The sequence below is a fragment of the Gorilla gorilla genome, chromosome 3 (assembly GCF_029281585.2).
Source record: "Gorilla gorilla gorilla isolate KB3781 chromosome 3, NHGRI_mGorGor1-v2.1_pri, whole genome shotgun sequence".
Classification (NCBI taxonomy): domain Eukaryota; kingdom Metazoa; phylum Chordata; class Mammalia; order Primates; family Hominidae; genus Gorilla; species Gorilla gorilla.
This window is the reverse complement of record NC_073227.2, coordinates 97,134,157-97,160,553: the sequence shown is the minus strand read 5'-3', so window position 1 is coordinate 97,160,553 and position 26,397 is coordinate 97,134,157. Positions and strand designations below refer to the sequence as shown.

Genomic DNA, 26,397 nt, shown 5'->3' with positions numbered 1-26,397 from the left:
TAGGGGACAGAGACAACACAACAGACTATTAGGATTCAGTAAAATAAGGATAGTAATGAGGTTACCCATAGGTTTGTAGCAAGAATTAATGAGTTCATACACATAAAGCCCTTAAAACAGTGTTGAATATGCAACAGCTATTATTATTATAGGAGGAACATGTGCTGAGACTGGGGGTATGGGTCAAGGATGACTCCCTTGATTTCGTGACAGCTGAGCTGAATCTTGAAGGAAATTTAATTTAGCCAGACTCAAGGGAGAAGGGGAAGGGTTGGAGAAGGACATCCCTGAACTTCTTTCAGTTTTCTTGTATGGTGAGTTGAATGATGGCCCCCAAAAGATGTGTCCATGTCTAAATCACTAGAACTGTGAATGCTATCTTAATTGTGAAAAGGTAAAGGTTTGCAGATATAATTAAATTAAGGATCTTATTTTTAGTTTATCTTTAATCCAGGAGAAGAGAAGAAGCCCACATGAAGATGGAGCAAGAGATTGGAGTGATGTGGCCACAAGCCAAGGAAGCTGAGGAATGAAGACAGCTATCAGAAGCTGGAAGAGGAAACGGATTCTCTCTTGGGGCCTCCAGAAGGAGAACAGCCCTGCCAGCACTTCCATTTCCAATGTCTGGACTCTAGAACTGTGAGAAAATAAATTCCCATTATTTTAAGGAACACAGTTTGTGATACTGCATTACAGCAGCTCCATGAAACAAATACATTTTGTTATTCCAAGTCCTCTTCACAACAAATTCTTTGCTAGTGGTGAACCAAACACAGTCCCACCATCATGAGCCCCTGTTCTGGATGAGGGGGCAACACAGTTCAGACACTGGTCATCTCTATTTAATGTCTAATGGGCATCTCAAACCTAACTTTCTCCCAGTGGAAATGCCTGGAGGTACGTGGAGATGGAAAGCTGACCTAGCCAAGGAGTTCAGCAAAGATCCCTGGGAGGAGGTGACATCTGGACATCTGCACAGAATAATGAGGCTGGGCTAAGGCAGTGACTGAGGGATGCACTCTTTTTTGGTTTTGCTTTTCTTTTCTTTTGTGTAGGAAGGAAAGAATAGCCAGGAGAGATAGGGGAGAAAGAGGATAAAGATAGACAGGAAAGAGGTAACACAAGAAGTCAGGACCTGCGCTTGAGGGGCAGAAGTCAAGTCGGGCTAAGGTGAGAAGGCAGAACAGGGTTCAGGGTCTTTGAAGTGAAACAAGTACAGAGCTGGAACTAAGTGATGCTGACTCCAGACTAAAACCCTCTGGGTTTGAATCCTGCCTCTGCCACTTATTTATTCATTACAAAATAGTGAGAAATTACATTATCTGGATCTTGGTCTCCTCAACTATAAAATAAAAATAATAATAGCTCCTATCTCATAGGATGCTATTAGGAGTACTAAGTATATTAACACCTGTAAAGCACTTGGCTCAGTGTCTGGCACTGCATATGCAATAAATGTCATTATTACTATTAACATTATTAGAGAAGCAGCAAATTTAAAATCAGAATGTGAGCACTGGAAAGGACTTCAGAATCAACTAATCTAATTCCCCCATTGTACAAATGAACAGACTGAGGCCCAGAGAGGTTTGAAATTGGCCAAATTTAAGGAGATACGAACAGAGCCGAGATGACACAAATTGCTTGAAAGTCTGTGCTTTTTCTAGGTGAACTATACATATATATTTGGGAATCATAAGAATATAAGCAGCGATTGAATCTGAGGAAATAGAGTTACTCAGGAAGAAAACAAGAATTAGTACAGAATGCTGAAAGAAGAATGAAAATAGATTTGAAGTCAACTTGATTCAAATATCCCAATGTAATGGTATTAGGAAGTGGTGTCTTTTTGAGGTAATTGGGTCATGAGGGTGGAGTCCTCATGAGTGGGATTAGGGCCCTTATAAGGGGCTGAAGAGACCAGAGTTTTCCCTTCCACCAACTGAAGACTCATATAGAAGGTACTATTTATGAGCCAGCGGGGTAGGTCCTTAGCAGACACCAAATCTGCTGCAACCTTGATCTTGGACTTCCCTGTCTCCAGAAATGTGAGAAACAAATTTCTATTGTTTAAAAGACACCCAGTTTATAGTATTTTGTTATAGCAGCCTGAATGGGCTAAGACACCATTAAACTTTGAAACTTGGTTTTTCCACATGTAAAATCAGGACACACATAGAAAAACTGCTGATGCCTTTAAAAAATTTTAAACCCATATGTTCTAAAGTTGGTAACAGACGAAGACTTTCCACAAGAGGGAGGAAAGTCTTTTACTCCAGACCTTAAAATTAACCTTATTCTTGGGGTATAAGGTTACTCAACACTAATGTCTGCTGGAGCCACAATCAGCAAACTGGCTTTAGGGGTACAAAGCATGGATTTTACAGTTTCTCTCATTGCCATAGTATGGTTGAGACAGCTTATAATATTTATGCAAGATACTACTAAAGATGGACCCCTCATGTTGGAGCTGGACATAGGACTTTTTTCTTCTTTTTCTAGATTTCTTCCATAGATACATTCATCTAATCCCATAGCTTTAAAATACCAGCTCAAGGCCAAAGACTCAAATTTATACCTCTAGCTCTGACCTACTCCTAAGCTCCAGACTTATATGTCCAATTGCTTGCTCTAGATTATTACTTAGATATCTAATGGTCATTCAAATATAACATTTCCAAAATGGGATGCTTGACTTCCTGCTCCCAAACCAGTTCTTCCTGCAATATTCTCAATCTTGGTAAACTTATATCCAATTGATATAGTTTGGATATCTGTACCCGCCCAAATCTCAGGTTGAATTGTAATCCCCAGTGCTGGAGGTGGGGGCCGGTGGGAGGTGATTGGATCACGGGATGGATCTTTCATGGCTTGGTGCTGTCTTCGTGATAGTGAGTAAGTTCTCGCGAGATCTGGTCATTTAAAGGTTGTGTGGACCCCCCTCACCCTCCCTCTCTCTTGCTCCTGCTTTTGCCACTTGAGGTGCCTGCTCCCCTTTAGCCTTCCACCATGATAGGAAGCTTCCTGGGGCCTCCCTAGAAGCCAAGCAGATGCCAGCACCATGCTTCCTGTAAAGCCTACAGAACTGTGAGCCAATTAAACTTCTTTTTCTTATAAATTATCCAGTTTCAGGTATTTCTTTATAGCAATGTAAGAACAGCCTAAGAAATCAATCCATCAGCAAACTCTCTTAGTTCTACCTCTGGAACATTTTGCGAATCTCAATCCTTCTCCACATCTGATGCCTTAATATTCCAAGCCACTGCCATCTCTTACCTCCCCTTCTGTGGTAGTTTCTCAGCTGGATTTTCTGTTCCTACTTTAATATCCCCTACAATCTACTCTCCACACAGCAGCCAGATGGTCTGTTTACTATATAAATTATGTGTCACTCTCTTGGTTATAAACTTCTAATGGTTTCCCATCACACTTAGATTGAAACTCTAACCCCGTTAGGCCCTGCAAGACCCAGATCCTGCTTACTGTCTGACCTCACCCCACACTTCCCTTGCTCATCATGCTCCAGATTCGAGGCTGGATTGCTTTCTGTTCCTCAAACACACCAAGCTCCTTTCTTTTTCTATCTGTCTATCTATCTATCTATCTATCTATCTATCTATCTATCTATCTACCTAATCTATCTATCTTTATCACAAGAATCAGAGGTGAAACCATGCTCATTTCTGATGTAACCTCAGCAGTTCCCTCTGTCTGGAAGGCTCATTCCATCCTGTTCCCTCCTCCCCATCTTCACTTGGCTGCATTCTTCTCATCATTGTGGTCTCTGCTTATTTTTATGTTCTAACAAAGGCCTTCCCTGCCTGTCCTTGCTAGAATAGCTCTCTAGTCAGCCTCTATCATATCAGCTGGCTTTTGCATCTGAGCATTTATTGCTACTGATATTTCCTTGTTTATTTTCTGTCTATTGTCTGTTTCTTTCTTACTAGAATGTAATTTCTGAGAGCAGTGATTTTATCTGTTTGGTTTACCACTGTGTTCCCAGCCTCAGAAAAGTGCATATACCTGGTGGGCCCTCAATTAATATTTGATGAATAAATAAATAAAGGTTCAAATAGGAGAAGGGAAGTAAATGCAGGAAGCATCATATCATTAGATTGGCACATAAATTAGAATCCCCAACTTCAGCTTGTAGTTCAGCATGAAAATGCATTTCCCTTGCTAGTCAGAATGTCTAGACTTGTGGAAATCCAAACCTGAACAAAGGACAGTGAGGACAGAGGGTTGGCAAGCCCCCTGGTTTTCTCTCCTGCATTTCTACATTCTACCTTTGCTACGGTTTCACCTGGTGTGTTAGTCCATTTTGCGTTGTTATAAAGGAATACCTGAGACTGGGTAATTTATAAAGAAAAGAGGTTTATTAGGCTCATGGTTCTGCAGGCTGTACAAGACACATGGTGCCAGCATCTGCTCAGCTTCTGGTGAGGCCTCAGGAGCCTTTACTCATGGCAGAAGGCAAAGGGAGCCAGTGTGTCACACTGGTGAGAAAGGAAGCAAGAGAGAGGGAAGGTGATGCCAGGCTCTTTTTAACAGTCAGTTCTGGTGTGAACCAATAAGCAAGAACTTTCTCATTACCATGAGAAAGGCAGCAAGCCATTCATTACGAATCTACCCCTATGACACACACACCTCCCAGAGGCCCCACCTCCAACACTGGGGATCGAATTTCAACGTTAGACTTCGAGCGGACAAACATCCAAACTATATCAACTGGGGATCTACCCACTGACCCGGATGATCAACATTGGGCAGTTCCACCTTCCTGAGTGGTGATATCACTCCACATCCACAGTAGAGGTTTGGACGGAAGGCAAAGAATAAGCTCATCAGAACATCCTACAAGAAATACAGACTTATTAATAGCAAGGAGAGCTGCTTTCTGCAAGATAATTGAGTTAGTTTGTTCAGGCTGTTTTAACATGATACCATAGACTTGGTGGCTTAAACAACAAACATTTATCCCTCATAGTTCTGGAGGCTGAGAAGTACAAAATCAAGATGTTGGCAGATTTGGTGTCTAGGGAAGGCCCACTTCTTGGCTCATAGACAGCTGTCTTGTCACTGTGCCTTCACATGGCAGAAAGGGGTGGGGGAACTCTGTGGGTTCTCTTTTATAAGGGTACAAAGCCTATTCATAAGGGCTCCACCTTCATAAGCTAATTACTTCCCAAAGGCCCCATCCCCTGATACCATCACATTGGGGGTTAGGATGTACAACATGTGAATTTAGAGGATCACAAACATTTCATCCATAACAGTAATGATCTCTGTTCTACACACTTCCCATACTTGTTCTGATGATCTGATAAAGAAGTGTGGTCTGGAACATGACCCACATGTGTAAATCACTACGTTATTACACTATTTGCTCCTCATCACTATGTGTTGATGAGAAGCAGAGCAAATACTCCTGGCAGAATGCCATCAGTGTTCCTCATACCACAGTACTAAGGACTTAGACAATTTTTGTTGTCCTCTCCATCCTAGATAACTCTGTATCCCTGTTTAAGACTCATTCAACACCTGGTCTCACCATTCTATGGTATCATCATCTTTAATATGCCTCTCCCCTCCACCATGCTTCATTCATGTGGTCACACTCTGAACCTTGTCATCACTCCCAAACTATTCCACTTTGGAAACCTCAAGCCTCAAGACCTGGGAATAACTGATGTTCTGCTCACAATGTCCTAACCCTCTAGCTCTCATATTCACTTACTCCCCTTGTGCCTGCTTTTCAACCCCACCAAGACTTCCTCAAACCTTTTCTCCCTATCTCTTAGGCCCCTTCTGAGCAGACTTCCTTCACTATTCATCCATACCACTTCCTTCTTCCAAAATCTTAATTTTCATGCCCCCACCTGCCAACCCTGAACCCTGGAACAGTCTAGCGCCTGCCTTTCCTGTTTCTAAACACCCGGGGTACTGTGCCCTCATGGAGAAAATAACAGAGTGGTTTGATCTGGTAACACCATAAACTTTCAAAATAAGTTGGTTCCTTTGGCCAAATGGCAATCCTATATGCTTCTCCCAATTGCCCTAACTGATACATGAACTTTATTCATGCTTCTTTCTCTCTCGTACATATTCATACTCAGTGAATGGCATCCTTTTCTATACCATGAGGAAAATGGAGATCTTCATGCATAAAACCTCTCAGCTTTCTGCTCCCCATGTGCAAATAAAGTGAATGTATATCTACAGCTATGGCCAAGATGAACTGCTGTTAACCAGAATCTATTCCTCCCTTCCTCCTGGACACACAGCTCCGCTACATTTCTCACCCTCCCTTGCAGTTAGGTGTATCATGTGATGAAATTTTTTGCCACTGGAATTTGAGCATTAGTATTGTCTACCACTTCCATGCCTGGTCTATAAAAATGTCTCACGTGCACATCACCGTGATCTTTCCCCTTCTGGCAAGCTGTTTGATGATATGAAAACCATGTGTTAAAGATGGCAGAGCTGCCATCAGCTTTGTTCCTTAAATAACTGCATGGGAAGTAGCTGCCTGCCTGTCTTTAAAAACTGCCCTAAAAATGATGTAAGTGAGAAATAAACTTTATTTTTGAGTCATTACGAGTTAAGGTTTATTTTTATAGCAGGTTAGCCTATGCTAATGAATACAATAGCCATTTTTCCTCTCTCAATTCTTAATGGAAAAAATGGCTCTCCTCTCTCCTGTCCCAGGGAATCCCTCTACCTGAACTCTGGACTCCAACCCCACCCCAAGCCCTGTTTCATCAATTATTTACTCTCTCCTCTAGGTCTCAACTTATCCTCTCCTGGCTCTTTTCCCTCAGCACACAGACATGCTCATACCTCTTCTAACAACTATACAAAACAAATCTTACATTACATGATCTGATATTCTCCTTGTCTAGAATTCTCTTTTCTCCTTCCTTTCATGCTCAAGGCTTTTTTCATCCCACTCTCTACCCCACTCACTCTATGACCTGGTCTCTGTCCCTACCACTGTTGTGAAACTGCTCCAGATTGGGCCCCAGTGACCTAACAGGCTATGGTCATATTTCACGTCTTATCTAACTTGGCATCTTGGCATAGAAAGCTGTTCCTCCTCCTTCCTTGGTGCTCCTCTTCCCCTCCAGCTGCTCCTTCTAAGTCTCCTTGACAGGTTTCTTTTCCTCTCTCTTTGGTAAATGTGGATTCACCCTCTACCCTCATTTCTTCCCACTGCCTATATATCTCTTTCTAAACAATTTTGTTATTGCCTGTGGTTTAAATGACCATTATTTATAGATGCTAATGCCACACATCCTTGAGCCTCGAACCTATATTACCAACTGCCTCCTAGATATTTCTATCTTTATGGCCCATAGGCACCTCAAACTTAATATGTCCAAGCTGAATTGATCATCTTTCCCATTTCCAACAACGACTGCTTTTATATTTTCTACTGAGGCGGATGGTAACAATTGTCCATGGGTAACAGTCATCCACTAACCCTCTGAGCTGACTTCCTTCACTATCCATTCATACCACTACACTTTTCCACAAGCTTAATTTGTATGCCCTAACCTGCCAACCCTCAACCTGGAACAGTTCAGTGCCTGCCTTCCCTGTTTCTAACCCCCCAGGGTATACTGTTCCCTAACGGAGAAAAACACACAGTGGTTGGTCGGGTGGCACTATATCCAGGCACTCAAGCTAGACACATGGGAGTAAGCCAACCTGGTCTCTCATCCTCAGACTACTCTGGCTCCAAATCCTATTACATGTATCTACTGAACACTTCTCCAATACATCTGTTCATCTCCCTTTCTTGGCCACTGCTGAGCTCAGACCTTTTTCATCACTTTCTTAGATCATCTCAGTAACTTCTGGACTATTCTTCCTGTGGGCAGCCTCACCTTCCTCCTACAGCCTAAAGACTTGATATTGTCTCTTTCTTTGTTGATATTCATTTATGGGATTTTTTTTCTTTAGTGTCTTTTTCAAACTAAAAAGTAATATATTCTCATTATAAAATAGTTTATAAGGCTATTTAAAAAAATTAAAGCCACCCCGTATCCAGTCCTTAAATTTTACCCCCAAATACATATACACATAGTTTTTTTCTAAAAATAGGATCTTATTACACATGCCATATTTCTCTATGCCGTATTCTATTTTAGGAGGAACTTTTTTCATATTTTAACATCTCTAAAATCACAATGTGTCATACAATCAATGGTTCTTAGGTTTGGTTACATACAACATTGTTCTACAATGTACTCTTTTTACTTATTAATATTGGTCATGATTCCAAACCAACACTTACTTCCAGAAGATCTTTCTAAAGTACAAATCTGGTCAGGTTGCTACCCTTGGGAAAATTCTTCCAAGCCGCCCCTGCCCCCAAAGCCCTTCATCTTCTGATTCCCATCTACTTTTTGCCTTTCCAGCACATCCACACACATCGTCTTCCTTAAAGCCAAACAGGCCAAGCAGATCTATTGGCAGTTCATTCCCCAAATAGCGATGCTAAGCCAGATCTTTGCCTTCGCACCAATGTTTTTTCTGCCTTAAAGCCTATTCTCACCTTTTTACTCAAAGTTAGCTCTTTTCTTTTCTTTCTTTCTTTTTTTTTTTTTTTTTTTTTTTTTTTTTTTTTTTTGAGACGGAGTTTCGCTCTGTCGCCCAGGCTGGAGTGCACTGGCGCGATCTCGGCTCACTGCAAGCTCCGCCTCCCGGGTTCACGCCATTCTCCTGCCTCAGCCTCCCGAGTAGCTGGGACTACAGGCGCACGCCACCACGCCCGGCTAATTTTTTTGTATTTTTAGTAGAGATGGGGTTTCACCATGTTAGCCAGAATGGTCTCGATCTCCTGACCTCGTGATCCGCCCGCCTCAGCCTCCCAAAGTGCTGGGATTACAGCCCGTGAGACACCGCACCCAGCCCCAAAGATAGCTCTTACTGGAAAATTGTCCTGATCCCCCAAGCTGAGCCTGAGTTCTTCCTTTATGCACCTCCCCTCAACTTCACCAGTATGTGGTGCATGTCTCTGTTAAATCACTTAGCACTCAGGTTCATGCCATTTCTCTTGTTGCTCCTTACTAAATAGAGAGAAATAGTGAGTTCTCAAGTACACTTTCTTCTTTATACCCATTTCCAACAGTGTCAGGGTAATGTAGGAGCTTCATAAATATTTTTGGAAATAATGAACTGTATATGTGGGAGGCAGGAAAATGCTCCCTGAGATAATGTAAAGAGCTTTCTAATTAACCACCTCTTTATCCTGGGACAAGAGAGAGAGAGAGGAGAAGGTCTGGACACCAAAGTACCTGGGAATCCAGAAATCTAAAGCAATCAGATTTTTTTTTTCTTCTTGTTGGCTCCAATCCTATTAATTCCACCCTCAACTAAAAATGATCTGATTTCAACAAACAGATGCTTTATAATCTCCCCTCACCTGGCCCTCCACTTTCTTTCACTCTAGTCTTTTTATTTCCTTTGAGTCGAAACCTCAGTCCATATTATGGCTCTCTTTTGCAGTCAGCCCCTTATTTTGTAAGCAGATGTTTTAAAAAGTAGCAAAGAGGGATTCTTTCCACTTGCCATTCTAAAATGCCCACTTGAGTCTTTCATTTGGTGTTCCTCCTGCCTTAGGTATGGACTCACCTTACTCAGTCCCAACAAGACTCTATACCAGCGAATAAATTCAAAAGAAAGCTGAAATTTAATACAAAACTTTAATTTTAAAAACTATCCTAAAGGCTTGATGTTATGTAGAGACATCAGTGAAAACCACTATCCCTCTCTCAACCCAGTATTGGGTTTGGATCCTAGAAAATGCCAAAAATAGACAAAAATGTTTCCAGTTCTTTTTTTCTGACCTAGATAATGTAAAACCAAAGATTCATTCCTGGAAAAGTGCTAGGGTATTTTTGGGGATTTAAAATCAAGCTCAGTTAGTGTGGTCTATAGGGCAGTCACTAAGATTGGTCCAAGCTAAAACATGTCTTTGTCAACAATTGTAGGGCCAACACACATACTTTCAATACTCTTTCTTGGCGAGAAGTATAGGAACTATGAATAATCAGAAATAGAAGAGCAAAAGGAAAAGTGAAAAGATGAGAAGAGTCCATGAGAAAAGAGAGGCAAATTACAGGGAAGGAGAAAATCGAGGTTTTTGAATGGGAAATACAGTGGACATGAGAGGATCTGAGAAACAGACATATTTCCTGTCAGTAGAGGCCGAAGGTAAACAAGGATGTCGTGTAACAGAAAGAAATGGGAAGGCCAAGTTAAAGAAAAGAATGAGAGAAGGCTTGGAACTAAAACAGGTAAAGAGATAATGACAGTGAAAACTATCTCAGGCATGTCAACAGGACTGATAAGGAACAGTGAGGGACATCCAGGATCTCACATCAAAGACAGAAGGGTCAACATGTGGAGAGAGAAAAAGGAAGAGGGATCCCAGCTGTTAGGGGGAAAAGGTGCTGTTAAAGACAGCTCTAGTCTGCATTTTGAACCTTACATTCTGAAAGGAAGCACTTCACCAAGCCAATACAAAACACTGTACAAATCTCTGCTGTTCACAAATTTTAGAGTAAATAAAAGCAAACTAATGCTACGCATCAAATGCCTTAACTGGCGAGACATAATTCCTAGTTCATTTTAGCCGCCGGGGGCAAGAAGCTATCAAAGTGATTTTTTTTTCCAGCACCTTAATGTGAGACAAGTATGAAGGAAAGACAAATATGAAGGAAAAAGGCCCAAACCAATATTGCCCAGTAGTAATTTTCAGAGTGATTTCTCTTTTCGGTATAGACTTGGATGTATTTGGACCCCTTGGAGGGGGCGCCGGAGAAGCGGCCCAGAAAGTTTTTCTATATTAAGAAAAATTTAGTTTGGATGCAAAGTGAGTTTTGCGGACCTCAATACAGCCTCAAGAAATCTGAAGTACTCCTCTACAGCGTTAATAAAGAAAGATAACTCAGATTGCCTGTTAACTTGCAGCTTCTCCTCCTCCCCCATCGGCTTCAGCCTGAACTCATCAAAGCACCGGAGGACAGGAACGGACCTTCTATCGCTTTTGTTTCCTGCGTGGCGGAGACTTAGAGGAACGGCCGGTCGCCTACCTGCCTTCCACTTCCCCGGCCGCAGGGCCGTTCGCTGCCGGCTCGGTTCGCCGCCAACCTCACCTACCGGCTGGCTCTCCGGCCTGACTCTTCTGGGATGGGTGGCAGGGGGTAGGGGAGACCTCAGGGGGCGGAGGGACACGAGGAGGCGGGCCTGACCCTTCCCCCAGAGCCAGGGAGGAGGTGCCGCCAGGGCGCAGGTGAAACCGACTCGGCCCTATCCCGGGAACTTTCGCTGTGAGGACTCGTTGCGAGAGGCTAGAGTCGCGCAGGGGCGGCCTCGGAGCCGCCCTCTCTCACGCAGACTGCCGCGGGGACTCAGCCTTGGGGCCACCCGCAGGGGACCCACGGCCCTCCTGGCGCGCTCACGGGCTGCGGGCAGCGCTGGCCTCCGCGGCTGATGGGGGCGGCTAGTGCCGCCCCGGGCGCAGGTGACACTCGCCCCGCCAGGGTTTCCTCTGGCTGGGGAGAGCCCCGGGAGGGCGAGACTCAGACACCTCGGGGGCGGAGGACAAAGCAGCGATGGCCCGAGAGCTAAGCCAGGAGGCACTACTGGACTTTCTGTGCCAGGCTGGGGGCCGCGTGACCAACGCTGCCTTGCTGAGCCACTTCAAGAGCTTTCTCCGAGACCCCGACGCGTCCCCCAGCCAGCACCAGCACCGCCGCGAGCTCTTCAAGGGCTTCGTCAACTCGGTCGCCGCAGTGCGCCAGGACCCCGACGGCACCAAGTACGTGGTGCTCAAGAGGAGGTACAGGGACCTTTTGGGGGAGGAGGGGCTGCAGCGACCCCGCGAGCCGCCCGCGGCCGCCCCCAGTGCAGGGGGAGCTGCGCCCTGCTCCCCGGGAGGCGCGCGCCGGGGGGAGCCGCCCCAGCAGCAGCCCAGGCGGCGGCGGCGCGAGAAGGAGCCGGAGGAGGAGCCAGCAGGTGCAGCAGCCAGAGCCGCCGACGCAGCTTGCAATGGACTCCCGGCCAGCGGCTCCCGTAGGGCGCCCGGGAAGGGCGGCGGATCGAAGGGCAGTCCCGGACAGAGGCCGCCGGTGCCCGCAGCTGCAGCGGCAGGGGCCCAGGCGAGAGCGAGGTGCGCGGCGGCGAAGACGCAGGGCCGCTGCTGCTGGGAATGCCTCCAGAACAACCTGGCTGTACTGCCGGGAGAGCTCGGCGCACTCCCGCACTCGGCCACCGCGGAGGAGAAGCCGGCACGGGCTCTGCCTGCCCAGGATGACCGCGGGGCTTCCAGCGAGCGGGAAGAAGGCGCGCTAGCTGAGCCGGCGCCTGTGCCTGCAGTGGCTCACTCGCCTCCCGCCACCGTCGAGGCTGCGACGAGCAGGGCTTCCCTGCCTGCTCTCCTGCCCGGCCCCGCTCCCCGCGGAGACCGGCCGGAGCTGCTGACCCCCAGCTCCCTGCATTATTCGACCCTGCAGCAGCAGCAGCAGCGCACTCGAGAGTGGGTGGCCAGGCACCCGCAGGTGCCCGAGGCCCGTGATCAGGGCCCTATCCGCGCCTGGTCGGTGCTGCCAGACAACTTCCTCCAGCTGCCCTTGGAACCCGGCTCCACGGAGCCTAATTCAGAGCCTCCAGACCCCCGTCTTTCCTCGCACTCTCTCTTTCCTGTTGTTCCGGATGAGTCCTGGGAATCCTGGGAGGGGAACCCTTCATTGACTGTCTTTCGCAGCATTCGTTGTCAGCTGTCCCTCCAAGATCTGGATGACTTTGTGGACCAGGAGAGTGATGGCAGTGAGGAGAGCAGCAGTGGGCCCAAAGACTCCCCGGGGGCTTCTGAAGAGGGGCTGCAGGTTGTCTTGGGAACCCCAGATAGGGGGAAGCTCAGGAATCCAGCTGGGGGCCTTTCTGTATCTCGGAAGGAGGGCAGCCCCAGCCGGAGCCCTCAGGGTCTCAGAAACAGAGGGGATGGTCACATCTCTCAGCACGTCCCTGCAGGGGCTAATGGCCTTGCAGGCCACCCCCTGAAGCCTTTGCCTTGGCCAGTTCCTAAGTTAAGGAGGTCCCTCAGGAGGAGCTCTCTGGCAGGGAGAGCCAAATTCTCCTCCTCTGATGAGGAGTACCTTGATGAGGGCTTGCTGAAAAGAAGTCGGCGCCCACCTCGATCCAGGAAGCCCTCCAAGGCAGGAACAGCACCCAGCCCAAGGGTTGATGCAGGTTTATCACTAAAACTTGCAGAGGTTAAGGCTGTTGTGGCCGAGCGGGGTTGGCGACACAGCCTGTGGGTCCCCAGTGGGGAGGGGTCTGCAGCCTTGGCCCCCCACAGAACTTCTGAGCACAAATCATCCCTGGTTCCACTAGATGCCAGGGAGCATGAGTGGATTGTGAAGCTTGCCAGTGGCTCCTGGATTCAGGTGTGGACTTTGTTCTGGGAGGACCCTCAACTGGCCTTGCACAAAGACTTTTTGACTGGGTACACTGCCTTGCACTGGATAGCCAAACATGGTGACCTCAGGGCCCTTCAGGACTTGGTGTCTGGAGCAAAGAAGGCAGGGATTGTCCTCGATGTAAACGTGAGGTCCAGTTGTGGATATACCCCGCTGCACCTTGCAGCCATTCACGGCCACCAGGGGGTCATCAAATTGCTAGTGCAAAGGTTGGCTTCTCGGGTAAATGTCAGGGACAGCAGTGGGAAGAAGCCATGGCAGTATCTAACCAGTAATACCTCTGGGGAAATATGGCAGCTGTTGGGAGCTCCTCGGGGCAAGCCCATTTTCCCTGTCTATCCCTTAGTTGGAAGTTCTTCCCCTACTAGAAAGGCCAAGAGCAAGGAAATATCTAGAAGTGTCACCCGAAAAACTTCCTTCGCTGCACTACTCAAAAGTCAGCACAACAAGTGGAAATTGGCCAACCAGTATGAGAAATTCCACAGTCCAAGGGAAAGAGAAGAGTATAGTGACTGAGGTGGGTCTCTCTGTCCAACATGCAGGCAGCACTCCCTCACCCGGCTCAGTGAGAGAATTCAGGGGGAATAGAAAAGCTGCTGAGAGTTGGTAAAGAGGATGGTCGAGTGAGATGGTGTTGACCTCCCTGGATCTTATGTCACTACATCCTGGACCTCAAGAGGGTCATCCAAGCTTTTTGAAAGCTGAACTCCTTGACTGGAGAAACCTAGACAAGAGGCGGGGCCAGGTGCTTGATATCTAGGAGGCATTCTTCCTCTTCCCTTGCCACCATGGAGCTGGGCACAGTAAGCCATATTGTTTCCTGAAGCAGGAGTCCCAGGCCTTGGCTAGAGAGAGAACAGATGTCTAACAAAAAGAGAAGCAATTCGAGGAATTGATGAAGCACATGCAAAATCCTCTCTGGCTGGTAGCTCTCTGGCTTCTGTTCATTTGAAGAATAAATCTTGGCTGACAGTGGGAAGCACCAGGTTTGAAATCAGATGGCTTTATTTTTCTTTTTTTGGCATTTAAATCAGTGAAATAAAATTATTACTGGAGAGCACAGTTCGATTTAAGAGATTCCTCAGCCCTGTTCTCAAGTCTTCTTTTGAATTCCATGCATGGTGGTTAAAGGGTAAAATGATTAATGCCTCCTTTGGGTCTTCTCACTGATCAGAGAAGCAGCTGGGTAAGATCCAGTTATGACTTGGACTCCATTCCTAAGAGGAATGACTGTCATTCAGGCCCTGCTTTTTTGTATCAACCCGAAGGGAACTTTCCAAATGTAAAAACCACGTGGCTCATTTGCATAGTGACTGAAACCATCTTTCATGGAAACTCCCTGTGTAACAAACAGAATTATCGTTACCAGTTTTCAGAGGTTTGAATGGCCAACATTTGTACTCATAAAAAGAGAGAAATGATTTCACTCTGGGGAAACAGTAAGGGTTAAGAGAATGCATCCTTACCAGGACTATCTAAGCTGCTAAATATAATTTTATTTGCACTAAACTTGTTGCCAATTAAGATTAAATATTAGCCTTTAAGTACTCTATATCTAACATGAAGTGCTCCTTTTTAATTGCTTTTGAAGGGACCGATAACTTGTGAGTTCATGGAGTGAGAGAATGGCTAGTCTATAAACGTCAGTAGAGCATCAGGATTTCAGAATAAGTTCAAAGAGGGCTGAAATACATGTTCAAGTAGAAATTGTTAATTTTTTATGGGAATGTTTTCATGAGATGTGACAATGATGCTGTATTTTAAGTCTTTTTGTGTTTCTTCTGGTTATTTGCCCCCATTAAAAGATCAATAGATCTTTATAATTTATTATACTTATGCTGATTATTGTTTTCTTCTTTACAAAATTGTGTCTCAGCGAGTGCCAAACATTAGTTTCTTTGATTTTTTACTTTATAATTTTGCTGAAATAAATACATCTCTTCTACTAGAAGAATAAGCATAATAAATAAATCTAAGAGCTTTTTTCCCAAAAGACCTATATAAGAGGTGAAACTTTGTCAAATCAAAGCAAGAAAAATGGCAACCACAGATGGGACATAGTTTGAAGAGATAAAAAATTAAAAGAATACAATAGACATCTATGCAAATACTCTGGTAAACTAGTAAAAATTGTAAACTACTAGTAAGCTAGTGATATTTCATGGAAAAAATGTCAACTTTCTAAAAAAATCCAATGAATGCTTTTACTTTATCATATTGTTATTACTACATCAATTTATTCAACAGATGTGTTTTGTGTAGTGCTGTGGGATTTATAAAGATGAGTGGGAGATGACCCCTCCTGTCTTGAAATTTAAAATCTGACAATATTACTGATTGCTTTATACCCTTTTTTTTTTTTTGAGACAGAGTCTCAAAAAAAGTTGAGGCTGGAAGTTGCCCAGACTAGAATGCAGTGGTGTGATCCTGGCTCACTGCAACCTTCGCCTCCCAGGTTCAAGCAATTCTTCTGCCTTAGCCTCCCGTGTAGCTGGGATTATAGGCAACCACCACCATTACTGGCTAATTTTTGTATTTTTAGTAGAGACGGGGTTTCACCATGTTGGCCAGGCTGGTCTCGAACTCCTGACCTAAAGTGATAAGTTGTATATTTCAATATCCCCAAAGTGCTGGGATTATAGGCGTGAGCCACTGTGCCTGACCTGTACCCTATCTTGCTCCCATGATGTCTTTTAAAGCTGCATTATATCAGAAAATAAGCTTGTAAAATCAGGCAAAGAGAAAAGAAAGATGGTACCAGAAATGAGGACAAACAGCAGCAATGCAAGAAAAAATTTTCAAAAGTGTCCTAAGTACAAAATACATGCTCTGGAGAGAGCACTTGTTTCAGGAGAGAGAGAGGGAGAGGGAAAGGGAGAAAAAGAGAAAGAAACACAGAGAGAGAGAAACAGAGAGAGAGAAAGAGAAACAGAGAGAGAGAGATCCTTTTGGGCTGGGAAAATCAGGGAGGGCTTCATAGAGGCCAGGAATCTTTTAATTGAATGATACTAACTTTCCCAAGAAACCAGCTCTGTTAGTTCTACCACATTCTTGACTTCTGCTTCAGTGTGTGATTTACATAGCACTAGTGTTGGCTGATTGTTCACTGGTTAGAACACAATCCTAAGTCTCAAGCTGATTCTTATGATGATTCATCATGTCCCTCATACCTGCGTCTGGTCAACTCTTTTACATGGTCAATATGCTATGTTGGGGAGGAGTCAGGGGAGAAGAGGGTGTAGAGAGCTGATTAAAACACAGATCTGATCCTGACACCCTCTTACTCATGTTGTGAAGTCCAGGCCAGGAGGGCTGCCAGGACTAGCGTACTTTCCCAGCTTTCTGCCAGCCACTCCCTGCCATGAACCCTAAACTTCAGCTACATCAGACCCATTGGGATGCTGGTGACCCTAACCTCTCAGTTTCTGTCTTGTGCTGGATTTCTTTTACTGAGAAAACCCTTTTTGCTATTTTCCTGGTAATCTTATTCCTCAAAGGATAGCTCAAATGTCACAGCCTATATGAAGATTCCAGGACAAACACCTCCAAGCTGGAAGCTTTATAGCTCCTTCATCAGAATTCTTATAATACTGTGTACATAACTCATTTACAATTTTTGCCACATAGTATTCAAGTAAATTGTATGTCTCAATATTCCTGAAGATTTTGAACATCTGGAGATTAGTGAATATGTTTTCAATTCATCTAGATTTCCAGATATTTATGGAGCATCTGCTAAGTGATAAAGACATAATTCCTGCCTTTAAGAGCTCATAGTCTACTGTGGAAGGAGATGTGAGGGTTGTGTCACTGAAAATTGCTTCTAGCACAGTGAGGTAAGTGCACAGATATGTGTGTGTGTCAAGACTCTGAGAATTCAGAGAAGGGGACGTTTGTGAAGCATTTTCCATGTGCCAGTCTCTTTGGTTATGCTGGAAATAAAACATTTAGTAGAATATACCTATTTCCTGCTCTGATTATGCTTTTCTGGATTGGGGAAGTCAGGAGGGAAAGAGGAAGTTAGATGAGCTTTGAAGGGTGAAGTGCAGGAAAGAGTTCTGGAAGAATATCCCAGGAGAGGGAAGGGACATGACCAAAACCACAGAGTGGTTTGGGGATACTGAGCCACATAGTGTGGCAGAAGTGAGGCAGTGCAGAAAGAGATGATGCTGGAAAGGTCATTTAGGACTAGGTTGAAAGAAGGGTCTTTTTGACCTCAGGAAATACAGGCATTTTCTAGGAAGCCAAGCATTGTGAAAACTCCTCCCAGAAAAACTTAGTGTTATTCCAAATCCAGGTGTTTTCCTGAAGTCTTAATTTGAAGACAAAAAATATTTCAAAGTATTAGATTAAATGTGCTTTAAGTTCCTCTTTCAAATTTTTCTTAGGTCTTCAGTGTTGTTAATGCTTATTTGCTAGCACATAGTGGTAAGCAACAAAGTAATTTAACAAATGGCAATTTCATTTTAAAACCAAACATTAGAAATTGTTGATAAGCTTAGCTCAACACTTTTTTTTTCATTTTAGCAGTTGTATGAAAGCTTGTATATAGATTCATTTATTCCTGTATCTTCTCAATTGTTTCTTTCTTGTATTTGCCCTTTTTCTTTCCTACTTGGCAAGATTTGGCTTTCTGTTCATGGATCTTTTTATGGTCTTTGTCCACTTTTAGCCTAGTGATAACCACTTTGCTGGGGTGAATGCCTACACGGACAGTTGTACCATTAGCCTTTTGCTGCTGCACCCATTCAATGTAGATGACATCTTTCTTCCTGTAAACCTTGAGTACATGGCCAATTTGCTGACCTTTACAATGTCCTTGCACAGTCTGAACTTCATCATCCTTCTGGATGGTCATGGATCAAACATCGTACTTCTGTCTTAGCTCTTTGGAAACAGGGGAAGACATAATCTTCTTGCAAATGTGTGAAAGCGCATTGAATTGCCTTTTGCAGTTCTTGCTTTGGTCTAGTCTTATTTTATGATATTAAAATTGCTTATACTTCAACATTTCAGTGTGTTACACATAGCATGCTGTGAATTCCAGATGCCTTGAGTCCTCTATACATTTTTGGGTTTTTTTGAGGCAGGGTCTCACTTGGTCACCCAGGCTAGACTGCAGTGTTGCCATCATAGCTCACTGTAACTTCAAACTCCTGGGCTCAAGAGATCCTCCCACCTCAGCCTCTTTAGTAGCTGGGACTATAGGTATACACCATCACACTCAGCTATTTTTTTTTTTTTTTTTTTTTTTTAGAGACAAGGTCTCTCTGTTACCCAGACTATGTTGCCCAGGCTGGGTCTCAAACTCCTGGCCTCAGCTTCCCAAAGCACTGGGATTACGTGTGTGAGCCACCACACCTGGTACCCCGTACATGTTTTTTGTTGTTGTTGGGACAGGGTCTTCCGCTGTCACCCAGGCTGGAGTGCAGTGATGCAATCTCAGCTCACTGCAGTCTTGACCTCCCAGACTCAAGCCATCCTCCCACTTCAGCTTCTGGAGTAGCTGGAACTATAGGCGCACACCACCACACCCAGCTAATTTTTTTATTTTTTTGTAGAGATGAAGTCTCACTATGTTGCCCAGGCTGGTCATGCACTCCTGAGCTTAAGCAATCCTCCAGCCTCAGCCTCCCAAAGCGCTGGGATTACAGATATGAGCCATCATGCCCAGCTCCCCGTATACATTTTAAAAAATAACTTTACAATACAATTCACCTATTTTAAATGTACAGTTCAATGATTTTTAGTATAATCACACCTATGCAACTATCACCACATTAAGTTCCTGTATAAATCTGAGAGCCACTGATCCAGGCAATAGGAAGCCATTGAAGGTTTAATGCAGGAGAGTGACATACAAGATGGGGTGAAACAAAGATTCTTCTTGCTGCAGTAAAGGAGATAAACTAGAAGCAGAGAACAGTGAAACTATTGTAATATCTTAGTTTCATATTGGGAATATCAGGAATGTTGACTCAATAAGCTGGATAAGGTGTCATCCATTGGGTTGGATATATACGGTGAGGAAAAAAAAAACTTTCTTGGTGGGGCTGATTTAGTTGATAAGAATTAAGAATTAGGTAAGATGTAAAAGAGTTTCTCCATTTCCTCTCACCCTCAAAATACCCTGGTTTTGTCAATTTTTTTTTTTTTTTTTTTGGCAAAGTCTCGCCCTGTTGCCCAGGCTGGAGTGCAGTGGCATGATCTTGACTCACTGCAACCTCCACCTTCCGGGTTCAAGCAATTCTCATGCCTCAGCCCCCTTAGTAACTGGGATTACAGGTGTGAGCCACCACAACTGGCTAATTTTTTTTTTTTTTTTTGGAGACAGAGTCTTGCTCTGTCACCCAGGCTGGAGTGCAATCTTGGCTCACTGCAACCTCCACCACCCAGGTTCAAGCTATTCCCCTGTCTCAGCCTCTGGATTAGCTGGGATTACAGGTGTGTGCCACCACATCCAACTAATTTTAGGTTTTTTTGTTTGTTTGTTTGTTTGTTTGTTTGTTTGTTTTTGTTTTTTGTTTTTTGAGACGGAGTTTTGCTCTTGTTGCCCAGGTTCACTGCAACCTCCGCCTCCCAGGTTCAAATGATTCTCCTGCCTCAGCCTTCCGAGTAGCTGGGATTACAGGCCCAGCTAATTTTTTGTATTTTTAGTAGAGACAGGGTTTCACCATGTTGGCCAGGCTAGTCTCCAACTCCTGACCCCTGGTGATCCACCCGCCTCAACCTCCCAAAGTGCTAGGATTACAGTCGTGAACCACCACACCCAGCCCTAATTTTAGTATTTTTAGTAGATACGGGGTTTCACCATGTTGGCCAGGCTGATCTCAAACTCCTGACCTCAGGTGATCCGCCCGCCTCGGCTCCCAAAGTGCTGGGATTACAGGCGTGAGCCATTGTGCCCAGCCTAATTTTTGTATTTTTAGTAGAGATGGGGCTTTGCCATGTTCACCAGACTGGTTTCAAACTCCTGGCCTCAAGAGATCCGCCTGCCTCGGCCTCCTAAAGTGCTGGATTACAGGGGTGAGCCATCATGTCTGGCCTGGTTTTATAATTAAATTACTTCATTCCTGTCATGACCATCTAGGTTCATGGTGGCACTGAATCCAGAGTGTAAATTCAATCTCTGTACAAGCTGTTTTGCATAGCAGTGCTGCTGTGTACACTTGGGTTTGTCAACATCAAAACAAATTTAAAATGTTTAACGAAAGGTTGGATTATGTAAGTACTTAAGCTCATGGCAATGAAGCTAGGTTGCCTGGTTCCTGTCCTGATGTGGACAAGACCTTCAACTTCTTAGTTTTGTCATTTGTAAGATGGAAATAATAGCAATAGAAAATGGGTTTCCTGAGAGGATAAAATGAATTTATACCTATACAAAGTTCATAGAAAATGCCTGGCACATAGTAGATCCTCAGTAAACATTTGGTGTTATTATTTTTAATACCATTCAAAGTATACAGTTCACTTAAATTTCCATCTATGCAGAAAGCAAAGAAATCTAGTTGATTAAAAAGGTGCTGATAAAAATTTATTGATAAAGCTAAATAATTTTCATTATGCGTCTACACGAGAAAGATGTCTGGGTTTCTCATTTCAAATGAAAAAGACTATTTAACTATCTCTTGTGTGTAACAATCATTAGCTATTATGTCATTAAACAGAATTATGTCCAATTGAAGTCACATAAACTAATACCAGTCAAATTAGAAGCGCTGATATTGCCCGGAACTGAAACTCAGACAGAGCTCTGAAGGATTCAGGCTTATGGAGAGGTGAAGGGTGTGTGTGTGTGTGTGTGTGTGTGTAATGCTACTATCACTCATGAATTGGAAAAATCTAAATGGAACCATGCAGTAAACTTTATCAAATTTCTGCTAAATTTGGTCACGATGAAGTCACTGAGTTGGGTTAAAAAGTATTGACCTGACTATTCTTCCTTCATGATATGAAAATGACACTTCCTGATCTCTAGCTACCAAGCTTGACTCCTATTTTCTACTTTTTTTGGGGGGATGGGGTGGGGTGGGGGTTGATCCTTTCGTTTATTCAGACTTTACTCATCATCACATTCTGAGCCCCTTTCTGCATCTAACTCAGCGTCCTCACACAACTCACAGGCTAGAAAGGACTTCAAAGTATGATCATAGCACTGAGGGGTCCCAAGTAAGGCAAAAGGGTCTGGGGGAGTGGTAAGGATCCAGCAGGGCCTCATAAGGTGACATCTGAGCTGGGTCTCCAAGAATGAGCCACCACTTAGCTAGGCCTCTGTTTCCATATTGAATCACTGGAATACAATTTGCTGAATTCAACAGATTGATGACATGGGTTCTGGTTAATTAGCTTTGTTTATGTTTTACTTTTGTTTTCTCTGTCTCCCCCGCTAGACTATCATCCCATAAGAATGGAGACCTCTGCCTGCTTCACTCCCTGCCGTGCTTCCATGTCTGGAGCATGCAGTAGGACCTCAGTGAATGTGTGCTGGAAGAGGGAACACTGATCGGAATTTGTCTTCTGAATTTGTCCACTAACGCTGCAGTGTCAGCTCCTTGAGGACAGCAACGTCATCAGTCCTTTTGATCCCTGGATCAGCACCTAGAAGGGTTTGGCACATGGTAGGTGATCACTGACTGGCTGATTACAACAGGACACAGCAGCAGGCCTTGAAGCTGGGAGTGAACCCCAAATCCTACCTTCAAGCAGGAAGCCCTGTTCCTTTGTATTATGCCTGAAATGGGGCCTGTGAAGGAGGCGGCAGGAGAGGGGAAGAAGTGCTGCCATGGGTTCTTGTGTACACAGAAGACAGTGGCGTGGGAGGACATGAGCAGGCATATCCAGGAAATGAACAGAGGGCTCGATCCTGAACCTGCTCTCTCAGGTGTCACACCCTCTCCCACTGGAAGCAGGTGAGCAGCTCCCAAGTTCCCTTGGAGATAGAGGCCACATGACCTCAACCTGGCCAATCAACAGAGCCCATTCTCTTCAGCCATAGTGATTGGCTGAGGTCTGGGCACGTAACCAGTCGGGTACCAAAGGTCAGACCTCCGGGTTGGAACCCTGGGGGAACAGAAGCTCTATTTCTGTTAGGTTGCTAGAGTGGTTGGTGCCATCTTGTCACCTTGAAGGGAAAGCCCCCCCAAGAATGACACCAACACAGAGGGAAGTAAACATAGCCAAGAGGTCAGCAGAGGTGGTTCCTGGTGCCATTATCCAGCACCCAGCTACAGACCAGGTGGAGTTGGCCGGGCACATAGTCACGGGCACTGGAGTGACCCATAGGTCACACACGAAAGTGTGCAGAGCAACTCCAGCTGTGCTCTTTCGTTTTCACAGTTAGCAACGTTTTTATAGGTAGCATTCTTGGTTAGCATTCCTAGTTAGGATTTGTAGCTAGAAGGTTACCATGTGGCAGGGCCTTACGACCATCTCTGCTGATGAGGAGACCCTTACTGATCATTATAGGCTCCTCGAGATCATCAGCCAGGACAGCTTCACCAGGGTGAATGAAGTTCACCAAGTACCTTCTCACTGGGCAGTAGTGAGACTCTAGACTCCCTCTAGAGTCTATTCCATGGGGTCACCCCAAGGTCATCAAACTCTTTCAACACCACAGACACTTTGTTCTCAGCCATGGAGTACGGCCAGCAGAGCAGAGCTGGTCGACTACATCCTAGAGTTGGGCTACATGAAGGCGGAAGAGGCCTGAAGCAAATTCCAGCAGATAATATCAGCCCTCTAGTACCACCAACAGAAGGGGGATATCCATAGGGACCTGAAGCCCAAGAATTTCCTTGTGGTCCATCACAACATAAAAATAACAGACTTTGGATTTGATACCAGGTTCACTGTAGGCCAGAAGCTGGGCACCTTCGGTGGGAATCCCTCTTATGCGGTCCTGAACTCTTCCATGGCCAAACATATGATGGGCCCCAGTGGACATGTGGAGCTGGAAAGTCATTCTTTACACCACAGTAACCAGGTCCTGCCATTTATCGGGCAGATTTTGTGGCACTGAGGAAGCTGATACTGTGTGAACAATTGTACAAGATCCCACTCTTTGCTTTTCATTTCCAGAGAGCTTCATAAACCTATTTCTGACTGCAGGGAGAGGCCTATACTAGTCCACGTCATGGAACACCTATGGATCAACACTGGTCAGGAGGAGACACGAAGGCCATACCGGGAGCTGCTCTCTGATTACCAGGACTCCTGAAAGACAGAGCTCATGGTGTCCGTGGGATATGAGGCAGACCACATCCAGTCCTTGTTAGAACAAAAATTTGATGATACCATGGCCTGGTACTGAATCCTGGACTACAGGAAACCTGATGCAGGGCTCCATCATCAGAGCAAAGTCTTTGCCTTCAGTGGATCCCACCCAACAGCTACTAGCCTTCCCCATCACCTGAAAGAAACTCTTATGCTTTAACATACAAAACTTGTTAAAAACATTGGGAAAAGGTGCACAGTTCGTATGTTCTTCATTTGTTCACTCTTAAGGGTACAAAGTGTCTTGTCATTCGTGCTGGTCTAAATATTGTGGGTTGACATAAAATTTGAGGTATAGTAAGGCCAACAGGTCAGGAAACAAGTATTGTACAACTGAAAAGATAATTTGTTGCCCACAGTTCCCCAGAGGACAGGCACACAACATGCAGGACCACACAGGGAAGCACCGGTGGGGGTCAGTAGGCAGAGGGAGTGGGAGAGCTGTGGGCAAGAATCTTTGTTGTGCTTCCTTCTCGGTTTTGCCCAGGAACAGCTCCTTGGCGACAGCTTGGATGGGTGGACTGGTGTACAGCAGGTGCCAGCACATGGTGAAGGCCACTGGAGACTGGCAGGAATGCACCTCCCTTGGGGTAGGCTGCAAGATCCCAGTGCTGCTCATGCTGCCCTGGTTGCTGTGGCCACTACTGCCATTCCTTGCTCAGCACTTCAGCATCTGGTCTGTGCAGCCTGATGATGCCCTCTCTTTTCTAGTTTTAAGACTTGTGTGTTTTGTAAAGGCCTTACTGTATGTAAATTAGTTCTTAATTTAAAAAGAAAATACCAAGACAAGTAAGGAGAAATATTTTTCAAATGCCTATTGGGGCCAAAGCCAGGACTGTTTTGAAAGTGTCTAGTTCTTCCAAGTACTCTCTTTTCTTTCTTTCCTTCCTTTTTTCCTTTCCTTGTTTCCTCTTCTTTTACAACAGTGAACACTCCCAAATCTAGCACCTACTAACAGGTATTTCTGTACCATCACTTTTTCGAAAACTATAATTATTAATCTTACAGGATTTGAAGGTTTTTTTCTATGTATGTCCCAAAATACAATTAGCTTCTAGTGAATTCTTATCCTTTGATGTCAACTAGTGAAACACTTCAGAGACATAAATATTGTGAGCCAAGTGACATGCCACCATCCCACAATGGGTCTCACTGCCTAAGAGAATGGGCCAGTCATGGTAGGGGTAAGACAAGGATTTCAATCTATGATCCTGCTAATGGGCCAGAAATAGTCCAATTTTCTTAGTTATTTGAGGACTGAGAACTTCTCAAGACTTAGTGAATCGCATAAGGGTGTTCAGATCAGAGTACAGTATTCAGAGTTTCTGATTAAAACTGACTTTTAAAAGTGAGCAAAATGAGTATTCTGCGCTGACAGCTTTGCCTGCACTAATGGTCCGGGGAGAGTCATATGGATTTTTCTTCCTGGAAAGGGCCACAGGAATAGCCATGCCTTTACAGTGTTTGCATGTTGTTGAGTGGATGTTCTTAGTTTTCCACCTGGTTTGACCCTAATAGGTTATATGGCAAATATAAAACCTCTGTGAACCTTGATTTTTCTGGGGAAAGGAGAGAGGAGGAAAGAAAAAAACATACCAATAGTATCAAATCAGCCTCAGATCTTCAGGACAGACAGCACTAAAATACACAATATTACTAATGAGTAGCTGCAAATGGGGGGTGGGGGAGAACAGAAGGCTGATTTTGCTTTATCTGTAAGCCATATATTCTCACAATAATGACTTTAACTCTGGACTCCTAGGGGGCATATTAACTAAGTAATGTTTCATAGAAATATGTAATTAACCTACCTGTGGAGCCTCTTTCCATGCATTATGGAAAGATCACAAAATATTGCCCTGGATTTCTTGGGCAAGATTCCTGATACCTGTCATAAATTCTTGGGAAAGCTGAGTCCTAGAACTACTTTTGAAATTTTAGGTTTACACATTTCTTTCAGGAGCAGTGTATCTAATATGGATGATCTTACACAAGCATTTTCTCTTCTGACGTTTGTTCTTATTAGCTAATTGTAAAATTCAATCAGGAACTGACGAAGGGGTTGAAACTCAAGTTTACTTGCTACTTGTTAGAATCTTTGAATTATTTGAAGTTTTAATCATCAGTGTTGTATTAGTCCATTCTCACACTGCTATAAAGAACTACCTGAGACTGGGTAATTTATGAATAAAAGAGATTTAACTGATTCACATTTCTGCAGGCTGTATAGGAAGCATGGCTGGGAGGCCTCAGGAAACTTAAAATCATTGTGGAAGGCAGAGGGGAAGCAAGCACGTCTTAACCATGGCAGAGCAGGAGAGAGGGAGAGAGAGGAAGTGCCACACACTTTTAAACCATCAGATCTGGTGAGAACTCACTATCATGAAAACAGCAACCGGAAAGTCCACCCTCATGATTCATTCACCTCCCATCAAGCCCCCTCCTCTGACACATGGGGATTACAATTCGAGATGAAATTTGTGTGGGGACACAGAGCCAAACCATATCAAGTGTTATTGATATTTTATATCACTCCATTCTACCCACCCACGCACCCCCGCCTCCAAACACACACATATACTGTAGCACAGATAATAAAGAATTGAATCGTAGCTATATTCTTATACCATAAGAT

At 44.5% G+C, this 26,397-nt stretch overlaps 1 protein-coding gene, 2 long non-coding RNA genes and 1 pseudogene across 16 annotated transcripts in view; 2 read left to right on the top strand and 2 right to left on the bottom strand.

Annotated features, from left to right (window-relative positions):
• Positions 1–15,317, top strand: part of SOWAHB (sosondowah ankyrin repeat domain family member B) — a 51,892-nt gene extending 36,575 nt beyond the window's left edge. For 9 of the 14 annotated variants that reach the window (XM_063705331.1, XM_063705333.1, XM_063705326.1 and 6 more), the window contains one exon: positions 455–15,317. In XM_063705331.1, the coding sequence (XP_063561401.1) occupies positions 11,625–14,006 (2,382 nt within the window). In that variant the 5' untranslated portion in view covers positions 455–11,624 and the 3' untranslated portion in view covers positions 14,007–15,317. Of the gene's footprint in view, positions 1–438 lie in introns of all 14 variants that reach the window. The other 5 variants (XM_063705332.1, XM_063705329.1, XM_063705328.1 and 2 more) reach the window with 1 other exon arrangement.
• A 2,731-nt stretch (positions 15,318–18,048) lies between these two features.
• On the bottom strand, positions 18,049–21,708 carry LOC101154170 (large ribosomal subunit protein uL24-like; annotated as a pseudogene).
• Positions 21,709–21,822: 114 nt separating this feature from the next.
• LOC129532997 (uncharacterized) lies at positions 21,823–22,332 on the bottom strand. Its single transcript, XR_008678992.1, has 2 exons — positions 22,187–22,332; positions 21,823–22,088 (listed from the first exon to the last, which is right to left on the bottom strand). It is a non-coding gene; the product is annotated as an uncharacterized lncRNA (long non-coding RNA).
• A 76-nt stretch (positions 22,333–22,408) lies between these two features.
• LOC115934353 (uncharacterized) lies at positions 22,409–25,968 on the top strand. Its single transcript, XR_004070179.3, has 2 exons — positions 22,409–22,725; positions 23,568–25,968. It is a non-coding gene; the product is annotated as an uncharacterized lncRNA (long non-coding RNA).
• The last annotated feature ends 429 nt before the right edge of the window (positions 25,969–26,397 follow it).